A 22,868-nucleotide genomic window follows, 5' to 3' on the forward strand; every position below is an offset into this window, starting at 1 on the left:
ACTCAAATGTTTTTATTATAACCGCTATATATACTGGATGAGATCATTAGAAGTTCATATTGTAACATTTTAAAAAGTGCAAGTACTATTAATAATAATACTTACTAATAATAATAATAATAATAATATATTATAATAAAAGTGTCTTGGTAAATAAAATAATTGCCTTTTTTATAATTTCTGTTGCGTGGAATACATTAAATTTACTAACGTATCAGTTACAGAAGTACAAAAAATTATTGCATCCCTGAAACCCTCTAATTGCCAGGGTGACAACTGTCCAGCACAGATTATAAAAGATGCGGCCAGAGACCTGGCCCCATTCATTACTAAGTTAATAAACTCCTCTTTCTCTAGTAGTACTCTACCTAGCAACTTGAAGGAATCGTGGGTACTCCCCTTACTCAAGAAACAAACGCTAGAGCCTTCAATACCTATGAATTACAGACCGATTACCACGGTCCCCCTCTTATTAAAAATCCTAGACAGGGTTCAGACCTCAACACGGGACGGAAACTGCCCTTGTTTACTTCAAAAGCCAGATTGACGACCTAAAAGATAAAGGAAATGTGGCCATCCTACTCCTCGACCTGTCGGCGGCATTCGATCTAGTCGACCAAAAGCTACTGTGTGATCACCTTCCCCGGGCAGCTCATTTCTCGAGCACCGCCATCACCTGGATACAGTAATTTCTCAATAACAGGACCATGCAGGTCTTCTCACCGTCGGCAGCGGTTAACCCCATATCCATCACTTGTGGCGTGCCCCAAGGCGCATGTGTCTCGCTCACTTTGTATACTATTTTTACAAAGCCACTGTTTGATAAACTGGACAGTCTGGGTGTCACCTACACCAACTACGCAGTTGACACCCAGATACTCCTCCCCATGACAGGCATCTATGACATGGATGTATCACGGATAAATTAAATCTACACCATCATTCAGGCATGGATGGCCCTCCATGGTCTTTGCCTGAATGATGATAATTCTGAAACCCTCCTGGTTGGTTCATCTACCAACTTAAATAAACTAAGCCCAAACTATATTAGTATCAACATAGATGGGAACAACGTCCCCCTCGCCAAAGATGTAAAAACACTAGGTTTTTACCTCAACGCTACCTCCAACCTAACCAAACAAGTAAACATGACTGCCTCAGCCGCCGCCTACACAGGCAAGCTGATCAGTGCCTGTAGACCTCTGCTGTCATCCGACAGTTGCCTTATACTAGCCAGAGCACTTATACAGTCCAAACTAGACTGCTGTAATGATCTCTACCTAGGCGCTAATAAGTCCATACTCAACAAACTCCAGATAATGCTGAATAACGCGCTCAGAGCGGCCCTTAACATACCAAGAAGAGAGCACATTTCAGCGACCAGAAAACTCTGCAAATGGCTCTCCATAAAAGATCGAACTGAAAACTCTATTCCTCACCTATAAAGCACTGAACCATCTGGCCCCCGTATCTCACTGACAATTTCACTCTAAGAACCTCCACTCGTATTACGAGATCCTCCAACACCTCCTGCCTATTAGTACCCAGATATAATTTTAAAAGAGTTGGCGGTTCCAGCTTCTCAGTCATGGCCTCCCAACTTTGGAACACACGCCCATCCGACATTAAATCCATCCAAGTGTTTGCAAACTTCAGGAGTAGTGTCATCTCCTGGTTACTCAATAAGAGTTAATCCGATTTTCACTCGTATGCAACTTCTACTCTGCAAATGTATTATCCTTCAATGCGTGCACATTACTACTCCATATTTATGACTGAAAACCTGCTTCTAATATGTGTTTTTCTTTCACTGTAAACTGTAACCGTCTTCTTATTCATGAGCTATTTAAATGAAAAGTAACATAACATAACATGCAAATAATGGCTGGAGTGCAAAGAATGACTGGGGTGCATAGAATGGCTGGGGCGCATAGAATGGCTGGGGCGCATAGAATGGCTGGGGTGCATAGAATGGCTGGGGTGCATATAATGGCTGGGGCTCATAGAATGGCTGGGGTGCATAGAATGGCTGGGGCGCATAGAATGGCTGGGGCGCATAGAATGGCTGGGGTGCATAGAATGGCTGGGGCTCATAGAATGTCTGGGGTGCATAGAATTGCTGGGGCGCATAGTATGGCTAGGGCGCATAGAATGGTTGGAGTGCATAGAACGGTTTGAGTGCATAAAACGGAGTGCATGGAACGGTCAGAGTGCATGAATCTAATGGAGTGTACTCGATCTCAAGCACCTAAGGTAAACCACCATATCACATCTCCACGCTTACTCTCTTCTTTACACCACCACTCAACTAGAACACAGCGATACTATGACACCATTCGATATAGCTGTTCTCATACCATCACTTGCCTCATACTGCCCATCATCCTAACTAAACACCGCTGGTTACGCACCCTCCGACCTAGGCGTTCTCCTCAGGCCTAACGCAGCCAGAATCGGTCTGTTTAACAACCTGCCAGAACTAACACATACTCTTGATCTCCCAACCACCACACCTACCGCTAAGAAGCAGCTATCACACGAATGCCTCAACCGGCGGCACACATATCTGGTGCTCACATGCACCTTATGACTCTCTCTCTCTCTACTGAGTTGAACTTCAGTTCCCGAGGGCGTTCAAACTACCAGCGCCTTGAGATCATACCAATGGTACATAATGCGCTATATAAATGCAAAGTAACATAACATAACACAGCTTTCAGGATTGCTTCAGGGAATATATTTCTTTAATGCTGTCCTCATTTACGACACAATAGTGACACAGTATCATGACAACATGTCTTTTACATGTATATAGACTATATTCTACTGTGTATTCCGTTTCTCTAGTTTGAATTTGTTGACATGAATGAAAGTGTCACGCTCTGACCAATCACTTGACAGAACAAGATGTTTGTACATTCTTGTCTCATGTCTCTCTGGAACAGCCTTCCTGCCTCCCTGAAACTCAAGGAGAACCATCTCCGGTTCCGGAAGCACCTCAAAACCTTCCTCTTTGCCTCGGCTTTCTCTCCCCCTCTCCCCTGCTGATTTCCTGACTGAAACTGCTCGGGTTACCTGGCCACCCTTTCTGATCTCTGGCTCAGGCCCCGTCAATTTACCACTTGCACTACCTCCCTGGCTACCCCTGCACCTGGGGACCGTTGTTCTGTATCCCTACAGTCCCCTACCAGCACTTTTGTCTGCACTTACTTGCCACTAGATGGCCGTTTATTTATTTTCTTATTTATTCCACTTTTCCCATTTACTGCACTTTCCACGCTCCCTTCCCCCGCGCACTTGAACTTTTCCCCCTTCCCATGCACTTGCGCGATCTGAATGACACTTGGCCTAGTAGGATCGTTGTCTGTCCTCCCTTTTGTATCACCCCCTTTGCCTCGTCGCGCCTTGAAACACTTGTGTATAGGCGCGTTATAAATGCTATATCATATCATATTCAGATTAAGTTCCTGCCATGATCTGCTACTTGAGGAACTCGTTTATAGAGCAATGAGTGTATATTGCCCATATACACATATCTTTCAATAGTTAATCAGTTTATTACAGAACATTTATCAGTTTGGATTTTTTTACCGCAACAAATCCAGTTCTCATTAAGAAAAAAGTCTAAAAAGAGATACATTTTTTAAATAATTTTTTTACAAAAGAATTTCGTGTCAATAAATAAAAAAATTGCAAATAACATTTTATATGCCAAAAAATACAACCCAATAAACTTTATAATAAAGAAATGATGTCATGGGCTTCAGGATCTATATAATGTGTTAATACCCTCCTTTGTTCTTTCCCTATATCTGAAGGAGATGGAGAAAGTGAACCGGAAGTACACAGAGCTAACAGACAAGGTTGGGGGGCAGGGCAGCGCATCCGACGGAGCTATCGAGAGGATGAAGAAGGTGAAGGAAGAGGCAAACAAGCTCCTGAAGAAGGCTACGGATGCCAAAAATAAGCTAGACGGTAAGTGCACTTGGGGACTGCGCACTTGCTTTTCATTGCCTACTGCACTTAAATGCACCTACGTTAGAATGAGTCTATATCCTCCAGCAGCACAAGGGAATGCCGCTTGAGATGTGGACCCGATCACGCACCAGATCTCAATCCGATCACTTTCAATAACTGGAGTGGGAGGATGGAATCCTGGCAGCCAATCAGGATCCAAGGCTTCTATGGCAATAATGGCTCGTGTAGTTCTGGTTCCTGCAGGCTCGCATGGTTCCACCAGCCATCCTGAGGGTCTCAGGCCACCCCACCTCCTTCTTTTCACTCTTCACCCCTCTGTTGACCTTGCTCCCTCTCTCTGCGGCCCCAGCCTGACGAACCATCGGGCCAGCACTCACCCTGCTACCACTTTCTCCATGTCACAGGCTCCTCCTCCCCTGGCCGACCCAGCTCCCCAGTATGTCACTGCTGCTGGAGCATCCCCTTTTTCCTGTGTCACTGGTTAAGTAGTGAAACATAAGTACTCACACACACAGGACACAGAGCAGTGGGTACCCAGCCTCCCGGGTGCATTAATCCTTCTTATGCCCTCGCTGAATAGATGCAGCTTTTTTTCACTTTTCCTCAAACATTTGGTCCTTGCGCAGATCTCCCGGCCCCACAGCTGGGTTATAAGATTGTATGACTGCTATTCTTGCTCGGTGCACTGCTAACGACCTCTGCCTTAATGGCAGTAAGACCGAGATCCTCCTCACTGGGACTCCTACCCCCTCTTTCCCTCCTACTCTCTGGCTCATCCCCTCAATCTTGTGTGAGGTAATAAACCTGGGTATCATCTTCGCCTCCTTCTTACCTCATATTGCTGACCTTGCCAAGAAGGCTTACTTTCACCTTCACCTCCTCAGAGGCATTCTCCCTTTCCTTGTCTTCCCCCAGAAACTCAATATCTCCAGAGCTCTGGTCCTCTCCAGGCTGGACTACTGCAACAGCCTCTTCCTCAATCTGCCTTTTTCCCCCTCCGCCCTCTTCAACTGATCCAGAATAGGACTGCAAGACTTATCCTTGGCCCCAAGCCCAGGAACTGCCTCTCCCCAGCCCTAAAATCTCTCCACTGGCTCCTGGTGGCTGCAAGGATCCAAATCAAGACCCTCTGCATCATCCGCAAGGCTTTCTGGGGCTTGGGACCTCGTTGCATCCAACTTTGTCTCCCTACATACCTCCCTGCCAGAGTCCTTCGGTCCTCTAGCTCCAACTCTCTGCAGATCAGATGCTTCACCAAGCAGAGAGTGGGGGGTAGATCCAAAACCAAAGTTGAGGAGACGAAACAGGATGCTAGCACGGTAGTCCAGTTTAGAGAAGACATGTGTGGTTAAGAGATGCGTGGAAGATCAGAAACGGAGGGGCTGCCTGATTTCCCTAATATTTAGGAGGTTCAGGTGAGGGAGGAGATGAGAGTAAGTATTTGGCAGGGAAAGAAGAGCGCTTCTCTTTTGGTAGAGTTTAACATCAAAGAATGCAAAGCCATCCAATATTTAATGGCAGAGAGACAGTTGGATATTTTGATAGAGAGATCACAGGAAAGTTAAGGGAAATAGAAGAAGATTTGGGTGCCGTCCGCAAAGAGTTGGTACGAGAACCCAAGAGCAGTAGTGTAGAGTGTTAAGAGGAGCGGACCCAAGACAGAGCCTTGTGGAACACCAAAATTTAGACGAGTGAGTTGAGAGGTGTTGCTGCTCCAGGAGACAGAGAATTGGTGAGGTGCAAGGCAGGATTCAATCCAGGCAAGGGCTTGATCTCAAAATCCCAAGAAGAAAGAGTATTTAGGCCGATCAGATTGATCAACTGTGTCGAGGCAGCGGACAGGTCAAGTAGAACTAGGATAGAGGATAAGATGGAGTGCTTAGCAGAGACGATGAAGTTGGACACATTCATGATAGCAGTTTCCTTGGAGTGACAGGAGCGAGAACCTGCTTTTAGGGCGTCTTGAAGGTTGTGGATGTCTAAAAAATGTGTAAGGCAGTTGAACACACCCCTTTCAAGTACTTTAGAGTAGTGAGGAAGGAGAGCCACAGGGGGAAAGTTAGCTGGTAGGTTCAGGTCCCCCATTGCTTTGTTAGGAGAGGCACGTGCCCGTTTTGAAAATAGCGGGAAAGTGAGCAGAGCGAAGGGCAGGTTGACGATTTCAGCGAGTGAAAGGCCACTACAGTTTCAATAGACTTTACTAGGGTCCGATGGGGCACAAGAGGCATTAGCCTTCATTAGTATAGATGGGAATTCTTCAGTAATAATCTGACTAAAGTGGGCGATAGAGGCAGAGGAGGATGGCAGAATAAGCAGAGTGTAGAATGTCAGAGGAGGGAGTTTGAGGAAGGTCGGGAGAGAGCCTCTAATTTTGGAAATGTTTGCAATGATGTATTCAGCTAGGTCATCACCTGTGAGAATGGAGTTGGTAGTGTTAGGAGGTTTAGGAGAAGTGAGGAGTGAATTTAGGGTGCCCTATAGCCGGTGAGGATGGTTAGAGTGAGAGTGAATGAGAGTGAGGTAGAAATCCATTTTTGGTGTATCAAAAAAGGACTTGGGAGAGTTCAGGGCACAGAAGTAGAGTTTCAGGTCCTCATACAAGTGGATGTGACTCAATTTGCGCAGCAGTTGACGCCTGTTTGTGCAGAGACAGCGTATGAATGGGGTGACACATGGTTGAGGATGCTCAGACTTAGGGCTGTAAATTCGCAGTAGGAAGTGAGAGGAGAATGAGTCATAGAGTAGGGAATGGAAGATGGAGAAGGCAGTGTTAGTGGAAGAGGCATCAGGTGTGAAGAAGGAGAGTGTATAACGGTGTGTCCGAGAGAAAGGGTGGAATGGCAGAAGGTTTAAATTTCAAGTCCTTAGAAGTGTGTGTAGTCATTATTAAGCTAGTTTTATAAATCATTCCATGGCCACCTTGATAAACCTTCTCTTTAACCTTAGAGGTTTGCTCACTTTGGCAAAGCTCAGGTTGTCCATTTTGGATACTGTGGTAGCTGTGCTCGTTTGTATTCCTTTATGCTTAACTAGTTGTTGAAGTGGCCTTCCGCGTTAGTCTCTGTGACATTGATGCTGTGCACATTGCTGGTGGTCATAGAATTGCTGTTCATCAGAACTAATGAGGTGTTAAAGCAGACACCTGAAAACCTAGAGACATAGATAGCTCATTTGGAGCGTGATAGGGGTTTACTACCCCCAACATCCCAAATGTCCCAGTTTAGCACTCAGCCTAAGGCCCTCCTCTCTTTCAGTCTCATATTTGACATTTTCTGACAAATGCATTGCATTTATGAGGATTTTTTCATTTATGAGTGTTTTCAGCTTTTACACACACAGGTGTCCTATCTGGTCTGCTAATATGAAACGTTCTCTCTCTCGGTGTCCTTCGCAAGAATATGCACAATGGCTGCACTGACAGCCTGTTCTGCGCATCACTGCGAAATCAACATGTCAGGTCTCTCTCTGTATCCTTGAGTCCTTTCAGCACCTTCCATTCATTCCAATGTAGCTATGGCTTCCATCATGATGTCATGTATATCAGGGTTGGTTGAACTATCCCCTCCTTCCTCCTCACCTGAATCGACTGTGGACCTTTCCTGTAGTTCCGGCCTTCTTCCAGGACGTCTTCGAGTCTGTGCTTTATCAGTCTTCCTTGCTTCCTTCTTTTGCCGTAAGTAGGGGCGAGCTCCCTGGGATGCCACACTGTCGGGTAACTAGGGACCCCGAACAGTGGGGACTCCCGGGAGCCGGCACCTGAACAGGGAAAAAGCCCAAAAGGGCAGAAAAACCCTGCAGCAATTGTTCTGATGAAAGAGTCAGTGGCAATGAGAAGTCCAGGCGAACGATCCTTCAGCGTAGAACGGTACAATAGAAGGGATCGGAGAACAGCTGTGATAAGTGCACCTGTAGTAGCCCGAATGGCTCACAAATAGCTCCAGGAAGTATGGACAAACTAGCGCCCAGGCTTATATGAGTGTAGAAGCATGGGCGAGGGAAGACAAGCTGAAGGGCAGAGAGGAGAGGGAACGGAGAGAGAGGGAGAGAGAGACCAGTACGAGCTGTACCGGAGCGAACCGCCAAAGAGAAACAAAAGGAGGACGGGACACGGGAAGCTTCACAGGAGGGAACACACGTAGGAGGGATACACCAAGCGTTACCTTCGAGTCGGGAGAAACACAGTGAAGGTGCAACGCGAGGAACGCCACAGTGAGCCGGCCGTAAGAAACGCCGGTGGCCATCTTGGAAAAACACTAGAGCGGTGCTCTCAGACGGCCGTCAGACGTGGTGGAACAGTTAATGGCGTCTCCATAAAGAAAAGAAACGCCGCCGACTGAAGTCATGACACATGATTCACATGGCTGATCATGTTAGTTGCACTTAGCTTTAGCAAGCAGTTTATATGTATTCTTGTGCAACTTGCTGTTACTGTATAGCGAGAGCGTGTCCGTCCTCTATCTATGTGGGTCATAAGCATGTTCTTTGTGTCTGCAAGCAATTTAATCTAAGTGTCTGTGTACCTTCATGCAGGAATGCATATGTGCTTCAAGTCTAACGCATCTATGACATAGTCTCAGGCGTGACATCATTAGCTTTTGCACGGTCACAGTCTGTCTACCTGCTCCACTGACTGCAAACCTATCTCTTCAGTGACATCATCAGAATAGGGTCCAAATGGCTGTCTGAGTGAATAGCGTTTCTCACATTTGCGGTACATTAGCAATGGGGAAGATGGGGCCAGAAACAATGTACACCATTCATTTCTCTGTCATCGAGACGAGGGTGGGATAGGTGCAATAAGGGACACATGTCTCCCTCTTCAATCCCCCCTCTGGTCGGTATATCGACCACACTTCCTCGAATACTTTCCCTGTTCATGTATGGTTTTGGAATCCATACTTTTGCCACTCCTCCCAGGTGACCATGATACTTTACTTATTTGTCCGAACTCCAGGTCAAATAGCAGCAGTCTCCATCGGGCATGCACCATACCGATTGTCTCATATAGTTGCGTGGATCTGGGGGAAATGAGAACCTTGTTCCTGGAGGAAAAAGGGGACATTGCTTCAGGTGTGATTGTAGTACTTCAAAAGTCTGCACCTATCCATCTGCCTTGGTCTCTACGTCCAATAATATTTTCATCCCTATTGTCTTCACAGTGGTCTTCTTGCATTGGGTTACAGTTACTCTAATGACACAGAATGCTAGCAGTACTAGCACTAGGGATGCTACGAGTACTTTCAGCCCATTGGCCATCCATGATGTTATCCAGGAAAAGATATATGTCAGACAATCTTCATCTTCCCCTGCCAGGCTCGTTATCTCTTCCATCTTGGCGTGCAGGTCTAATAATTGCATGATTGCTTCCATGAGGGTTCCGTTCTATCCTTCGTGAGAGGGCACGTAGGTGCAACAGGACAGCCTTATCTTTGTGTACATGCCTCCGTCCATAGCTGTGAGGAGATCCAAAACATATCTTTATTATTATTATTATTATTATTATTATTATTATTATTATTATTATTATTATTATTTTTATTATTATTATTATTATTATCTCTTCTGTAGGATCATCAGTCGGACAGCTCTCAGTTCTTCTTTGATAGCATTGAACCCTTTAACTGTCGAATTTATTGTCTGCAACAGTTTCCATCTTGTAATCTGGAGCCACTTCGAGTTGGCCTGAACCCCTGGAATAACGGATGCAAAAAACATGTAAGTTCTGCTGAACAGTCTGTGCTCTAATGGTATCACTTCCAGTGCTTCTTCCATCTTTGCCGAAATGGAGTTTCCGATCTTCACTCTTATCAGCTCCACTGATCTCCTCTTCCTCTGGTGTGCATCCATTTTGGGGAACCCATCTACTCGTATGTCCATTTCAGGCACCACTAATACGGGTGTATTCAACTATACTAGGGATCATATCCCCCACCCCAGTTCGGTAGTTGCATCTACGCCTTGGAACAACAGGCCCAATAGTGGTCCATTATCACTGCAGTACCGACCCTCATACCCGGTATCTTTGATGTTCGTTTGCATCCTTTGTTCACCCCGACCTTCACTGGACCGTCATTCTGGAAACGCAGGGAAGCATTCTCGAGTGGTATAATTGACATATGAGCTTCATCATTATCCACCCACGTGAGCAGCTTGGCACTTGCCGCCCATTCTTTGAGACAGTCATTTACAACCCACCACTCCCTCCATCCATCCTTCTCCTAGGAACACCTGTCCATACACCAACAGCTGACGTCTCTACCAGCATTGTGGCAGTCCTCCTGTCTCTCATCTTCCTGTTTTCAAACATTGCAACTCCTTTTGTGTTACTATCCTTGCCCCTCCTTTGTTTGAACCGTCTAATATAAATTGTATTGTTTTATCTGAACTCCAATAATCGTCCATCATTGCTTGTGTCTTGATATAGCTGTCTTCATACAAGGAAAGTTTTTTGTGACATCCATCGCAGTGTGGTCCATCTTCCTTGAAATTGGCCTCTTGTTGTGCAGAGCACTAGGTGCATAAAGCATTGTGCTCTGACAGCTGGCATTCTGGAGGCTATGAATGTTCTGGAGGCACTCATGACATAAGGGATGAGAGAGCACACATAGCAGCTCTCCCTTGTGGTCTCTCACCCCACCTTGGTCACGTGCTGATACCACACATTATAGGTAACGTGGGCCCAATCAGCTAGATATGGATCTATATATTCAAAATCAGGGTTTGCGCTTCGCCTGAGTATTTTTACTTCCCGGGCAGCACTGGTGATCTGCTCAGGTATATCTTTAATGTGTGTGTCTGTGTGCGTGAGAGATACAATGCAAATTTCTGTAATGCAAAGAAGGTACAGAGATAGAGACAGCAGAATGTAAAAAAGGTCAAAACAAGGGCTCTTTCTGCAGCTTCCATGTCTCGCATAGGTGTGTGCTCGTGGCATTGTCCATACATTCGACAAACATTTATCAAAACTCATAGCCTTTGATATTACCATTGTTAGAACAGTCAGGCTCTTCTGTGATAATACTGTTCTAATGCAGTAATAAAGAGTTGTTTGAATATAAATTGAGTCTTAGGATTACCAAGCAAAGCAATAATGGGCACGTTACTTCTTGTCAGTATTGTGTAACTGTGTGCAACATAAAGAATAAACGCATAAACAAAAACCTTTACTGGTATCATTTGCCTTTTGGTAACTATGAGTTCATAAAGTGCTTTCCAATGATCGTACAAGTGTAAAATTACTCATTGAAAATCAGTTCATACACGTATGATGACTACCTACTGCAAAGAAAAGACAGTGGGCCTCATGCCGAATTTGCTGGTCTGGAAATATGGGTGCCCCCTTGTTTTTCGGCCCGGCAAACTATGGGTTTGCCTGCCAGAGCTGCTGCGCCCGACAGGTCTGACCCTATGGGGCACAGCGGTCACGGTAGGCAAAGCCGTCACGGAAGCACCAGCACTGCTAACAATGGTGCCGGTGCTTCTGTGTCCCCATTCCCATATTGCCCAATGGGACTCTATGGGAATGGTGATCAACAAAATAATCGGCGCCTGACTTCCCGGCCGCCAGGCTTGTAGTAGCCCGGTGGCACCGGGAAGTCAAGCACCAGTAATTTTTTACGTTTCCGTTGGCAACTCGCCGGTAGCACCGGCAGGGTTACCGGCAGACTCATAATGAGGCCCAGTGTGCCTAATCTAGCTTTCTATATGCTCGTGCCTAGATTTGGTCTGTGAAGTGTTTAAATCTTTCACTGTTCTTCTTCTTCTACTTCTTCTTCTTCTTGCAGTGTATCATCGACGTGTTGGGCCAGTGGGGTCGCACCTCTACAGGCTTGATGTCTCCTAGTTAGTTCCAAGCTTTGTTCCCTGCCAATTTAACAGCTTTCTCTGTTGCTTGCTCAACGGTTAAGGGACCCTCAAAGCGAGGCTTGTGCCACGCCCTAGTAAAGTTCTTCAACAAAACATGTTCCCCTGGGAAAAGAAGAGGTGCTTTAAGCAGTTTGTGTGATTCTATTGGTGTGTCATCTTCGTCATTCTTATTCGACTTCTCCTGCCTCGCCTCCAGCTGTTGAGAGATATGAGAAGTACTGGCCATCATCAAAGTGAGATATTCTTACATTTCATTACCAGAACAGAAGCAATATTATGGGTGTCCATCAGCGCTCAAGTGGGATGAGCAAGTGGGAGGTGCATGCGCCATCCTGTCTCCACCTCGTGAAGAGTTAAACGGTGGTCAGAACCAGGCTGATTGTGCAATGCAAAGAATGCTATGGGCAGGCAGTAAAGCCACCCTTTTTCCGGTGTCATTTTAGCCTTTGCAGTTTTCTCTTTGAGCAAGCCATTGAGGCATCCACAAATCCCATCTGTTTGCGGGTGATAAGCACAGGAAAACCTATGCTTAATCCCCAGCAGGGCTGTGATGTGCTCAAACACTTCATTTACAAAATCAGGTCTGTTGTCGGATCGTAGGACCTTGCACACCTGCCACCGTGGAAAAACCTCTGTGATGAGCTGCACGGGTGTCCTCGGGGTGTGAACATGGACAAGCTTTGTTCCAACGAGAACATGGGAACACCACTACAAGCATATACCTGCAGCCATTACAGTTTTGAATCATACCCACATAATCGGTGTGGCGGTGTTGGAAGGGCCCATTAGGGTGCAGTATTGCTCCTCTCACTGTACGCAGTGGTATCCGTAGAAATGACCAAATGCAAAGAAACGAGGTACGAATTACCAAGGGTTTTTTGGTCAAATTTGTTAGGGATTTTTGTATATTTTCAGTAAATAATAGGTGGGGTGGGGTAGTGGTATTAGTTAAGGTAAGGGGGTGAGGTTGAGGGTGAGGTTGTGGGGGATCTCCCCCACATTATTAAAACAGTTACATCATAGTCAATACTACGGAGCACAAACTAACAGGAGTATTTTCTCTTCCTTGTCTGGTGGAATCAGGTTGTTGTATTAGTAATAAAGACTCTACCTTATTCACCTATTGGAGATTTATAACACTAATGCAGGTGATTTCTTTTGGTCATTAAATATTTTCATCAGACATAAATTGTGATAGGACAATTGAGCAATTTGGGTCAATTAGCTGCTCGAATATAGGACACACTCTAATTTAATATTGACATTTACACTCTTAGTGGCCTTTTTCAAATCGGAAAGTTTGCCACAAAATCCCTAGAAAGCTTTAGAGGGTTTCCAAAATGTAAGGTTACTCATTAATTTCCTATAATCAAAGGTTTGCTTCCCCCTACATCACAAACTGCTGGGGAATTTGCATTAAACCATATGAGGAGGGTGCAACTGTTACCGCGAGCATGCTTTCACAAAATTTGCCAAAAAGGTGGCTCAGCTGTGGCTTCCGTAACAATCAATTGCAGTGAGTCCGCAGAGGAGTGCAAAATGCTCCCTCAATTATTTGAAGGATAGGGATGTGTTTTTTTAATCAGAAATGACTTATAAAAACACATTTACAGATGGCGCAGGCATTCCCGCGAAGGGTGCCTTTAAAGTAGCACAAATATGAGAACAGGCAGCCTGCTAGTTTATGATGGTGTGAACAGTGTGGGACATAGAACAGGACAAAATAAAATTAGAAAAAAACATTAACCTAGAGGGGCTGGTGCTTGTAAACCAGAGAGGTGTGGAAACGTATTAGGTGTGTACGGCTCCGTGGATGGGGTAACAGATTTGTATATTGGAATCCCTGCCCAAACCCTGCCTTACAAATCGTTGAAAATGTGGGGCTCATAAAACAGATGTTTAAAGGTTTTATGCATGCAAAAATGGAGTCTTTGTGTTCCCTGTTGACGTTCTGTTTGCTAGCTCTAAGCTTTTAACACTTCGAATGGCAAAGAAAAGGGTCAGTAAATTTAGATAGAATACAATTATCCAAAATTGTGGGAGCTCCTCTACTGAGAACAAACACATTTCATATAACCTGTTCTATGGGAGGTTCCCACCCTGGAATGTCTACAGCAGCATTTTAGTTCACTATACCTTTCATACAGAACAAATACCCATTTGCATATCAGTCTACTCCCACCGACCAGGACAATTCAGCAATGAAATGCTAGGCAATTCTCCTCTGAACAAGAGTACGAACAGCAACCCCAGACACATGTTTCGACTTTGTTGGTGCTCCTCGGCAGGGCTCAGGTCAAGGGTACACGAGGGTTGGACGGAGTCCGCCTCTTTTTTCAGGAGTCCCCCCACTTTTTTCAGAGGGTGCCTTGATATGCTAATTTCCGGTGATGTCACATTTAATGTTGGTCAATTGCTATGTTTGTTAATGAGTCCCCCCAACTTTTCTTTTTAGTACTTGACCCTTGCTCCTCAGTGAGGTGAGGCTGTGCCTCTCTAAGCACAGTGAGCAAGGGGTCCACGTCTGGATCACCCCAGGCAACTGATGGTTAGACCCCAAGCATTACACAATCCCACACTCTTCTTTAATTAGATAGAATTAACTCCATACTGTTAAGATCAAAGTGAAAAGGCATGAGAACGATTACTCTTTTTCCCAATGCCGAGCGAGGGCTGTGCATTCCATGGTTATGCTCGCACCTCCACTGACCGAGATCCCACAAGCTGGAAACACAATGATTCTTTTAAAAATGTATTTGATTTGCTATTTGGTGAGCAAGTAACATTAAGCAATAATACAAAACATGCAACAAAAAAAAAGGACACATTTCCATGCATTATAATGAATGATAGCTTCTACACTCACAGCACGTGTGGCAACGGGCTCACCCTATGGGGCCCATATTTCTCCAGTTCTGCGCTCCTTGCACTGGCCCCCGGGACCCAGCACATTGGATTTAAGGCGCTCTTCATTGTCCATCGGGCTCTGCATGATCAGTGACAGAATATCTTTGCTCTAAATGTATCTGCTACCTCCCTAAACACTCCTTGCGTTCAGCGTCAGCAGGGTTCCTCTGCGTTCCCACTATCCGTCGCTCTCGTATTGGTGGCCAGGCTTCCTCAGTAGCCACGGCACAGTTATGGATTGATATCCCGCCGGCGGTAAAAAAAAATGCCTAACCATCTGGCTTTCAGGAAAGCCTTAAAAAGAGATCTGATTTAGATTACCGCTGCTGATGGCCTATGGCTCTCTGTCTCTCCCTCTCTAGCGCCAAGATGCCCTCGGGTGACCGACCGTGCGCTATACAAGTTTTCGTAGCATTCCATAACACTATTTCACCATATCGAAACAACGAATGGATTAATAAAATCCATATTTTTTAACGTGTCAATCTAAATGGTTATACATTTCTGCTACGTTAAACATTGTTACACCAAGTCACAGACATTTGGTGCATGAACTACCTTGAGAAAAAGCGCAGCCAATGTATTAAAAAAGACAGCCTTCCCTGGAATTGGAGACGTGCCACACGGCGCGTGCATTTATTGTGCCCTGATAAGTCAGCATAGTTGCCTGCTGTAGCCATCTAAGCCAAGGGCTCAGAGAAGCTGAGCTTCCTGTTCCTCATTGCTGTGTGCACAAAGGGTTGCTAAAAAAGCAGGCAGAGCGTCAGGAGACCACGCAGAGTGGCCACATGCGTGGCGAGAGTGTGCGGTACAAGACCCATTAACATTAACATTAAGCAACATTGTTCACACGCTTGTGAAGAACAGTTCGCTTTCGGCGGATTCCTAACAGCACCCCTATCCGTTGGATGAATGTGCTGTTAACGCTGTTAAAAAACAGCGTTGAGTAAAGTATATTTTTCTCACACACTAAGCACCCTTCCCAACATATTTTAGAACTGGTACAATTATATAAACAAACTAAAGTGCTAGTATACATATGGGAAAGTGCTGGATAGTGAGTCGCAAATAAATATTGTTTCCTCAGCAATGTTTTGTTTTAACGATAAAATCACTTGATAGCCAATCCGCTGTGTGGTAGTAATCGGACAGCACATCCGCCCACATGCAATTCTGATGCTGGCAGACACGCTATGAATTCCCATGACCGTTACTATTGTGTTAAGGTTGATGCGTAAAAATGCACGGGTATCCAGGTCAGCGTTTCAGGCATGATAACCAACTCAACTAAAACGCCGGGTTGGAAACTGTGGCCTCCCCTGTGTTAATTGGGGTAACGTAAAGTGAGCCCCAATCCATTTACTCTTTTCCAACTCAAACCGGTCCTTTTCATACATGCCTTATTATCGCGCAGTGAGTAAAAGCTACACATAGAAGATGTAATGCTTTGGTTTTTACAATATCAGTCATTCCCTGAGCGGACAAAAATACTGAATGTGAAAATGCCAACACTTATTTTTTGGATTTTGCAGCAATTATATGTGGGGGGTTGGGTTAGGCTAGTGGAGCATGGGGGGGGGGACTATGTGAGATCTCCCCCTGTACATAATTGCGCGAAGACAAAAAGAAATTTGGCATTTTTCCATCATTCAGTATTTTTTTCTCAGTATCACACAGATCCGTTTTTACTCGGTGTACAATTTTGATGTATTAGTGAGATGGAGTGAAGGCACGGATCAGTATGTACCGGCGCGCCTACAAATGATAAAAGCACCCCTGCCCGCACCTTGTTTTCATGAGAGTGAGAAACTCTGGGGTTCTATGGACTCTGCATCGCTTTTGCACCTTTTAAAAAGCAGTTGGATTCCATAGGAAAGCATGGGCATGGCAAAAGACATTGCGCCTCATTACGGGTCCGGCGGTAACCCTGCCGGTGCTACCGGCAGGTTGCCTCCGGACCCTAAAATATTTACCGGCCCTGACTTCCCGGTGCCACTGGGAGATTACAACTCCGGCGGCTCGGAAAGTCAGACGCCGGTAAAATGCAATTCCCCAATTCTATAGAGTTCCATAGGAATCTTTGGGAGAGGGCACACGGACGCAACGGCACTGTTGCTAATGGTGCAGGTGCTTCCGTGACCGGTCTGCCTACCGTGGCCTCTGTGCCCGGCAGGGTCAGACCTGTCAGGCACAGCGGCTCCAGCAGGCAGACCTGTAATAAGCCGGTCCGGAAACAACAGTGCTTGTAAGCTTACCGGCACCCTTGTTTCTGCACCGGCAGGATCACAATGAGGCCCATTGTCATGTCTTGTTATTCATGGGTGCGGAGTACCATGGACCAGCATGGCAGAGGCCAGCACTCATTTCCCACCTTTGTGGCCAGCAGTCATATCAAACAAGGGCCGGTGCCCACACACATGTATACACACTCACATCCTGCACCACCTTCATTGCCTACCAGCAGGGGTGTTGCTAGGTCTGGAAAAGATCCGGGGCTATGCTAATATGGGGACTGTCGGGACTCGGGGCTAGCCAGACTTTTGGTTGTAGTTCCTGGGCTTCTCTCCGGGGCTACAACCAAAAGACCCAGACCATAGCCACCTCAGGCCCCCCCTAGCAACTCCTCTACCTACCAGTTTCAGCTCGAATAAAATTAACATTCGGTTAACAGCTCAGCTGCATTTCAGGAAAAAGTTGAAAACCTTTTTGCTTAACTCCTTCTATGTCAGTGATGTCATTTGACCCCACCCCGGCGCAATCATGGGAAGCGATGCAACATGACCTTTCACCCCTTGACAAAATAGGAAGTTGCATCACATAGCATTGTTCCGAAGTACACTGAGAAAAATGTTATAATATCACTATAATGTGATATACATTTCATACAAGAATGGAACGCCATATGTATAATTAAGATCAGTGTGTATAGGCCCATATTACCAAATTACTGTGAATGCAAGCAGACGTCCATGATGATAATGATGTGTTATTATATAGCACTTACACTTAAGCAATTTAGATAGAACAAATATACACCCAATATCATCCAACCTGTGTTGGTACTCATTGACCGACCTCAGAAGGATGAAAGGCTGAGTTGAGGCATTTAAAAGCAGACTAAATTAGCGACTCACTCCCTGAAGTGTGCCTGAAATACACCTTTAATGAGTCTAGCAATTATTGTATAGAATTCCAGAAAGACACATTATTTGGTATTCCTCTTCTTTCTTATTTAGGGTCAGTGCTGAAAGTGTTAGAATTGTGGAACCCCTGGTCTTTTTTGAGAGGCTTGAACAAGAAAGCCAGCCACTCCAGAAGCAAAGAGCCACAAGGCACTCACCACAGCGCAGGATCTTTCATTAAAAGAAAAATGTATATATGTTTATTTTTTTTATTTTTTATAGGTGTAGTAAGGGAGACCACAGGGGTAGCAAGGGAGACCTCAGGGATCGCAGTTGTAACCCCTGGCGACCCCTAAATGAAGTCCCTGCTTCTTTTGCTTGGAGGGACGGAGGCCCCTACAGGCCCTCAGGTGGGATGGCACCCTCCTCGCATACAGACATGCAATGTGGCTAATCGTGCAGAGCGTTCCCAGGCTCTGTACTAGGGGGTCTCTGCATAATGACTGCCACTGTCCAGTGGGCACAATGGCTAGCTCAAGAAAGCCCAGGGCATGGATAAGGGCATTCCTCTGACAAAGGGGCCACATGGTACGCCCACAGGCCATGTTCAGTGGCAGCATCAAGTATCTTAGGGGGGCGGGCCGCAGACATTGTGCCCTAGGCAAAAGGGGGCTGGGTATGGAGCAGGCCATGCCATTAGTGCACATTGCATTACTCAATGGTGCCGCCCCGTACAGAGTGGCGACCCGGGGCAGGGTCAAAAAACATTCTCCAGGAAAAGGAGCCTCTGGTAATGATATGATATGATATGATAGGTTATTTATAATGCGTTTAGTACCCAGAGGTGTCTAAGCGTGGACCCGGTGATCAAACCTGTGTTGCTTCGTGTCGTTTTGCTGCCAAGGCGAGCACATTGCCTCTGAGCTATCCTCCCGAGACCATGCCCGGTGACAAGATTGGGTGATTTGGGGATGCCCTGGGCAAACTTGGTGTGATAATGTAGACCATTAAAGCACCCAAAAAATGCTTTGAAAAAGCTTTTGAAATTCAATGAATACACATTTTTAAAGGGATATTACCCCCACACTCCAATTAAGGTTCCTAAAGCAACGATAACTCCACGAACGCCATGCCCTGCTCAAGATGCCACACACGCCAATGCAAATAACATGCACATACCTACAGTGTATCAGGGAATATTATCCCCACCAATAATATCGCCATATATATGGTCGTCGGGAACGGCCATAGGCGATATTATTAGTGGGAGGTCGTTTTTGGGGTAAATGGGAGCAGGGATTGCGGGCGTGTCCCCCGCTTCCTTTAAAATAATATGGGGGTTTGCGATGGTGTCCTCTGCAGGTTTAATGGGTTAATATCGCCGCAAGAATATGGCCCCATTCTTGTATGGTGATATTTTTGCGGGGATATTAACACATGGAACCGCCTACAGGACATGAGACACCAAAAGAGCTGGTCAACACGAACCAAATCCCAAATGGACTGCGCAGATTATTTTCAGGAACTGATGTTCCGTGTCAATGAGCACAGAGAGGGATGTTAGTTAAACGCAAGCACATACAAACCCACACCGTGGCCTCCAACAAACCACTATATTAATAATAATAATGTATTTCTTATTTAGCACTACACACCCATGGGTCTCAGAGCACTGAAACAACAGACGACATTATTATCCCAGAGGGTGCTACTCAATTCATTGACTTTATAAGGATGAAAGGCTGAGTAGGCCTTGCTGGGATTTAAACCTGCCAGAGGAGGCGGCGCACAGACATCAGGGGCGAGCGTTCATCTGGCTCTGCTATCTGACCGGCTTGCATATGCTGTGCTCAGACATTACTGCAGACCTACAGCGCTCAATAGACACTACAATTTAGGTTCTGTGGCACTTTACATAGGACATGTGACAGCATTGCCATGTGTGACTTTTGAGTTTGCCAAATTTGATAAGATAACAGTTTTGCAAGTTCAGAAGACACACTCAAATGTACCCAGCCTTTTCATGTGGAGAACAAGGATGTTTAAAACCTGTTTTTGCTATGTTTTTTTTTTATGTAGGCCCAAGACAAATATGCTTTTGGGACATGTATCCCAATATTATCCTCACTTATTCAGGTTTTTGACACGCACCCTAACCTTAAGGGTAACTGGTGCACACATCAAACATGACTAAAAGCATATCAGGGATGCTGAGTTATTCACTTTTCAAAATTTTAAAAATATCCCTGTATTAAAAAACGCACACATGCAGAAAATATGGGCACTGCATGAAAATGGAAACAAACACACAACATGCCATTATGCACATCTGAACATGCGGAAAGCACATACGATGTGAAACAGAAGTGGACAATAGAAAAACTCAACAGAAAAAAACACATCACATACCTTTCTGAACATCTCCCATTAACTGGGAATGTGCAAAACATGCTGAAAACCATCACACGTGTACAGAAACACGCGTGAAAACTTGTATCCATGTGGATGTGCACACATGCATCTTATGAAACACATAGTTCGGCAAAGCCAACAACTAGCGAAAAAACCCTATTTGGGAGACATATATATTAGGAGGACTTGAAATGACCGAATCGGGCGGAAATCAACACGGAAACAAACAATAGGACATTAGCTGGGAAAACCTGTTTTACCTATAAAACCCAAACTATACAAACTTCTCAAATGTCTGAATCTAAATAGCATCCCTCTGACTACAAATCACACTTTAAATCACGCTACAGTACTAGGTCATAAAGCACACTCCAAATATTAGGCAGGGTACCTGTAGGGTTCCTTGTCTCGGGAGGATAGCTCAGGGGCAATGTGCTCACCTTGGAAGCAAAACAACACAAAGCACCACAGGTTCGATCCCCGGGTCTGCGTTTAAAAACCTCTGGGGATTAAGCGCGTTATAAATACCTCATCACAACAATACTATAGTTTAGGGGAGTCCACTGCAGTAGTTATGTAGTGGAATTTCCTTCATTTGGAGACTGTAAACAATATTTTTCAGGATATATATCTGCATTAATAGATACTGTTGCAGATCAGAAGAAGGACGCGGACACTGTGAGGACATTTATACTGACATTCTTTTAAATAATAAAGATAAAGTCTATTGTTCCCTATTGCTTTGAGGGTGTTTACTGCCTATGTAAATAACTAAGGTGCTCTTCAGTCATCATAAAGACTCAAATAAATTAGTCTGCTGTCCTAAAACCAGTTCTAACTGACGAGACCACCATTCGAACAAACTTAAATCAGATCAGGAGACAGTCTCCCTGCTCCCGATTTTAATATGGCCATGTCTTTTCTTCTCTTCACGATTCCTTTTCAGTAGGCTATTCTTAAATAGTCTCTTGTCACTTCCTGTATCAGTTCGTGCCACTCTTTCACAAAGCCTTGCTCCCCCTTTTGGGATAGTTCTCCAATACGCCCTTTCTGGTCTCTTTATTCTTCTCTGATTCAGTTTTCTATCCTCTTTTGAGTTTGGTACCATGCACCTTCTTAGCTGTAAAAGGCCTTCTTGACTCTTAGGGGTCCCCATTTCCTTGGATGGTGTACTCTGAGAATCTCTTCCCTTAAGTGGTTCACTTGACTTTTCTTCCCATACAAAGAGTCTCTCTCTGATATCCTCCACTGTTTACGTCTTGATTTATGGGCTATTTGCAACTCTTTCCAGGATATCTGTACCCAAGTGCTGGAGATATCTCTTTCACCCTTAATAAAGTTCCACTTTATCGACTCTAAACTCAATGTCTCACCAATTCTGCCTCGTCAATTCTGTCTTGTTTCTCCAACTTAAGAACGATTCGCTGGTGGCTTCCTTGTTCTCCAGTTCTCTTTGTTGCTTTTGATTCTGCATGGGAGCGTCACTTGGCCTTGTACTGGCAGGGGTTCTCTTTGTTTGCTCCACTTCCCTGTCTTCTCGACTCTGCAGGCATCCCGCTCTCAGTCTTCTCTTTCCCTGGAATTAGGTATGGCCGTGTGTAAGCGGATGTCTCGTTGTTTCCTCCGTCTTATAGTTCCGGCCGTGTTGGTTAGGTGATCTGCCCACCAGAAAAGAGTCGTGGTTACGCCACCAACGGAGTTTGGATTCCTGTTTCCCCAGCTTCTCACTGCATGTAAATTCTGGGGCTCCAGTGTTTCTTTCCCGAGTTCATGTCACTTATGAAAGTCGCAGAATCCGCAGCTCTCCTCTGTTCCACCTCTCACAGACGTGGCACTGTAAGGGGCCTTCACTCTGCTCTCCCACTCAAATGTGCCTCTCCTTGGCGTGTGATGCTCTCTCTTCAGTCTGCTCGTCACAGTTTTATGGGGGTCTCTTATTAAGGAGACAGATCCTCTTTCTTGTTTGCAAAGGTATAATTTAGTTTTGTCTTCTGCCAAGTCCCTGGCTTTTGTAGTGTTCATACAATCCTATAAATGCCACTATGGGAAATGGCTTAGGGAGTTCTTCACCAGAACGGGAGTCCTTGTCCCCTAAAGGGGAGTCTCTACCTGTGAGGTCCCACTTGCCCAGACCCCTAGGGAGAGTCTTGGAAAGTGGGCTCACCTCCCTAGCCTCAAAGGGGGAGGCTACCCCTTGGGGAGAATGAATGAATGCCCTCGATTCGTCATAATACCTAAAACAGATATTTTCATTGAATATGTAGAAAGCTAGACAGATAAAAAGCCAAAAGCTTGGGATTTTACATTGGCATACGATAGCATTTGCCAGGCACTGCCAAAACCGTACTCCCTGCCCAAAAGATGGGCACACTTAGAAAATGGTGCTAGTGCCAGGGCATAGGATGTCAACGCCTGGAAAATGCCTATTTAATACCTATGCAAAAGTCAAATCCTTTGGCTTTATCTATAATTGTTTTAAACAGGACTTCAGTGCAAGGAACAGATGTGTGGACCTGGTTACTAATGAAGGGGGCTGAAGGAATACCTGGTCAATCCATTTGTATTACTCCAGGAATTCATTTC

General features: G+C 45.2%; 1 protein-coding gene across 3 annotated transcripts in view; it reads left to right on the top strand.

Annotated features, from left to right (window-relative positions):
• The window catches only part of LOC138566223 (laminin subunit beta-1-like), an 882,924-nt gene that overhangs the window by 838,230 nt on the left and 21,826 nt on the right, over window positions 1-22,868 (top strand). For all 3 annotated transcript variants that reach the window (XM_069643284.1, XM_069643285.1, XM_069643283.1), the window contains exon 34: window positions 3,819-3,975. In XM_069643284.1, the coding sequence (XP_069499385.1) occupies window positions 3,819-3,975 (157 nt within the window). The remainder of the gene's footprint in view (window positions 1-3,818; window positions 3,976-22,868) is intronic.

This window comes from Ambystoma mexicanum, chromosome 2p, assembly GCF_040938575.1.
Source record: "Ambystoma mexicanum isolate Mex_15411 chromosome 2p, UKY_AmexF1_1, whole genome shotgun sequence".
Lineage (NCBI taxonomy): Eukaryota > Metazoa > Chordata > Amphibia > Caudata > Ambystomatidae > Ambystoma > Ambystoma mexicanum.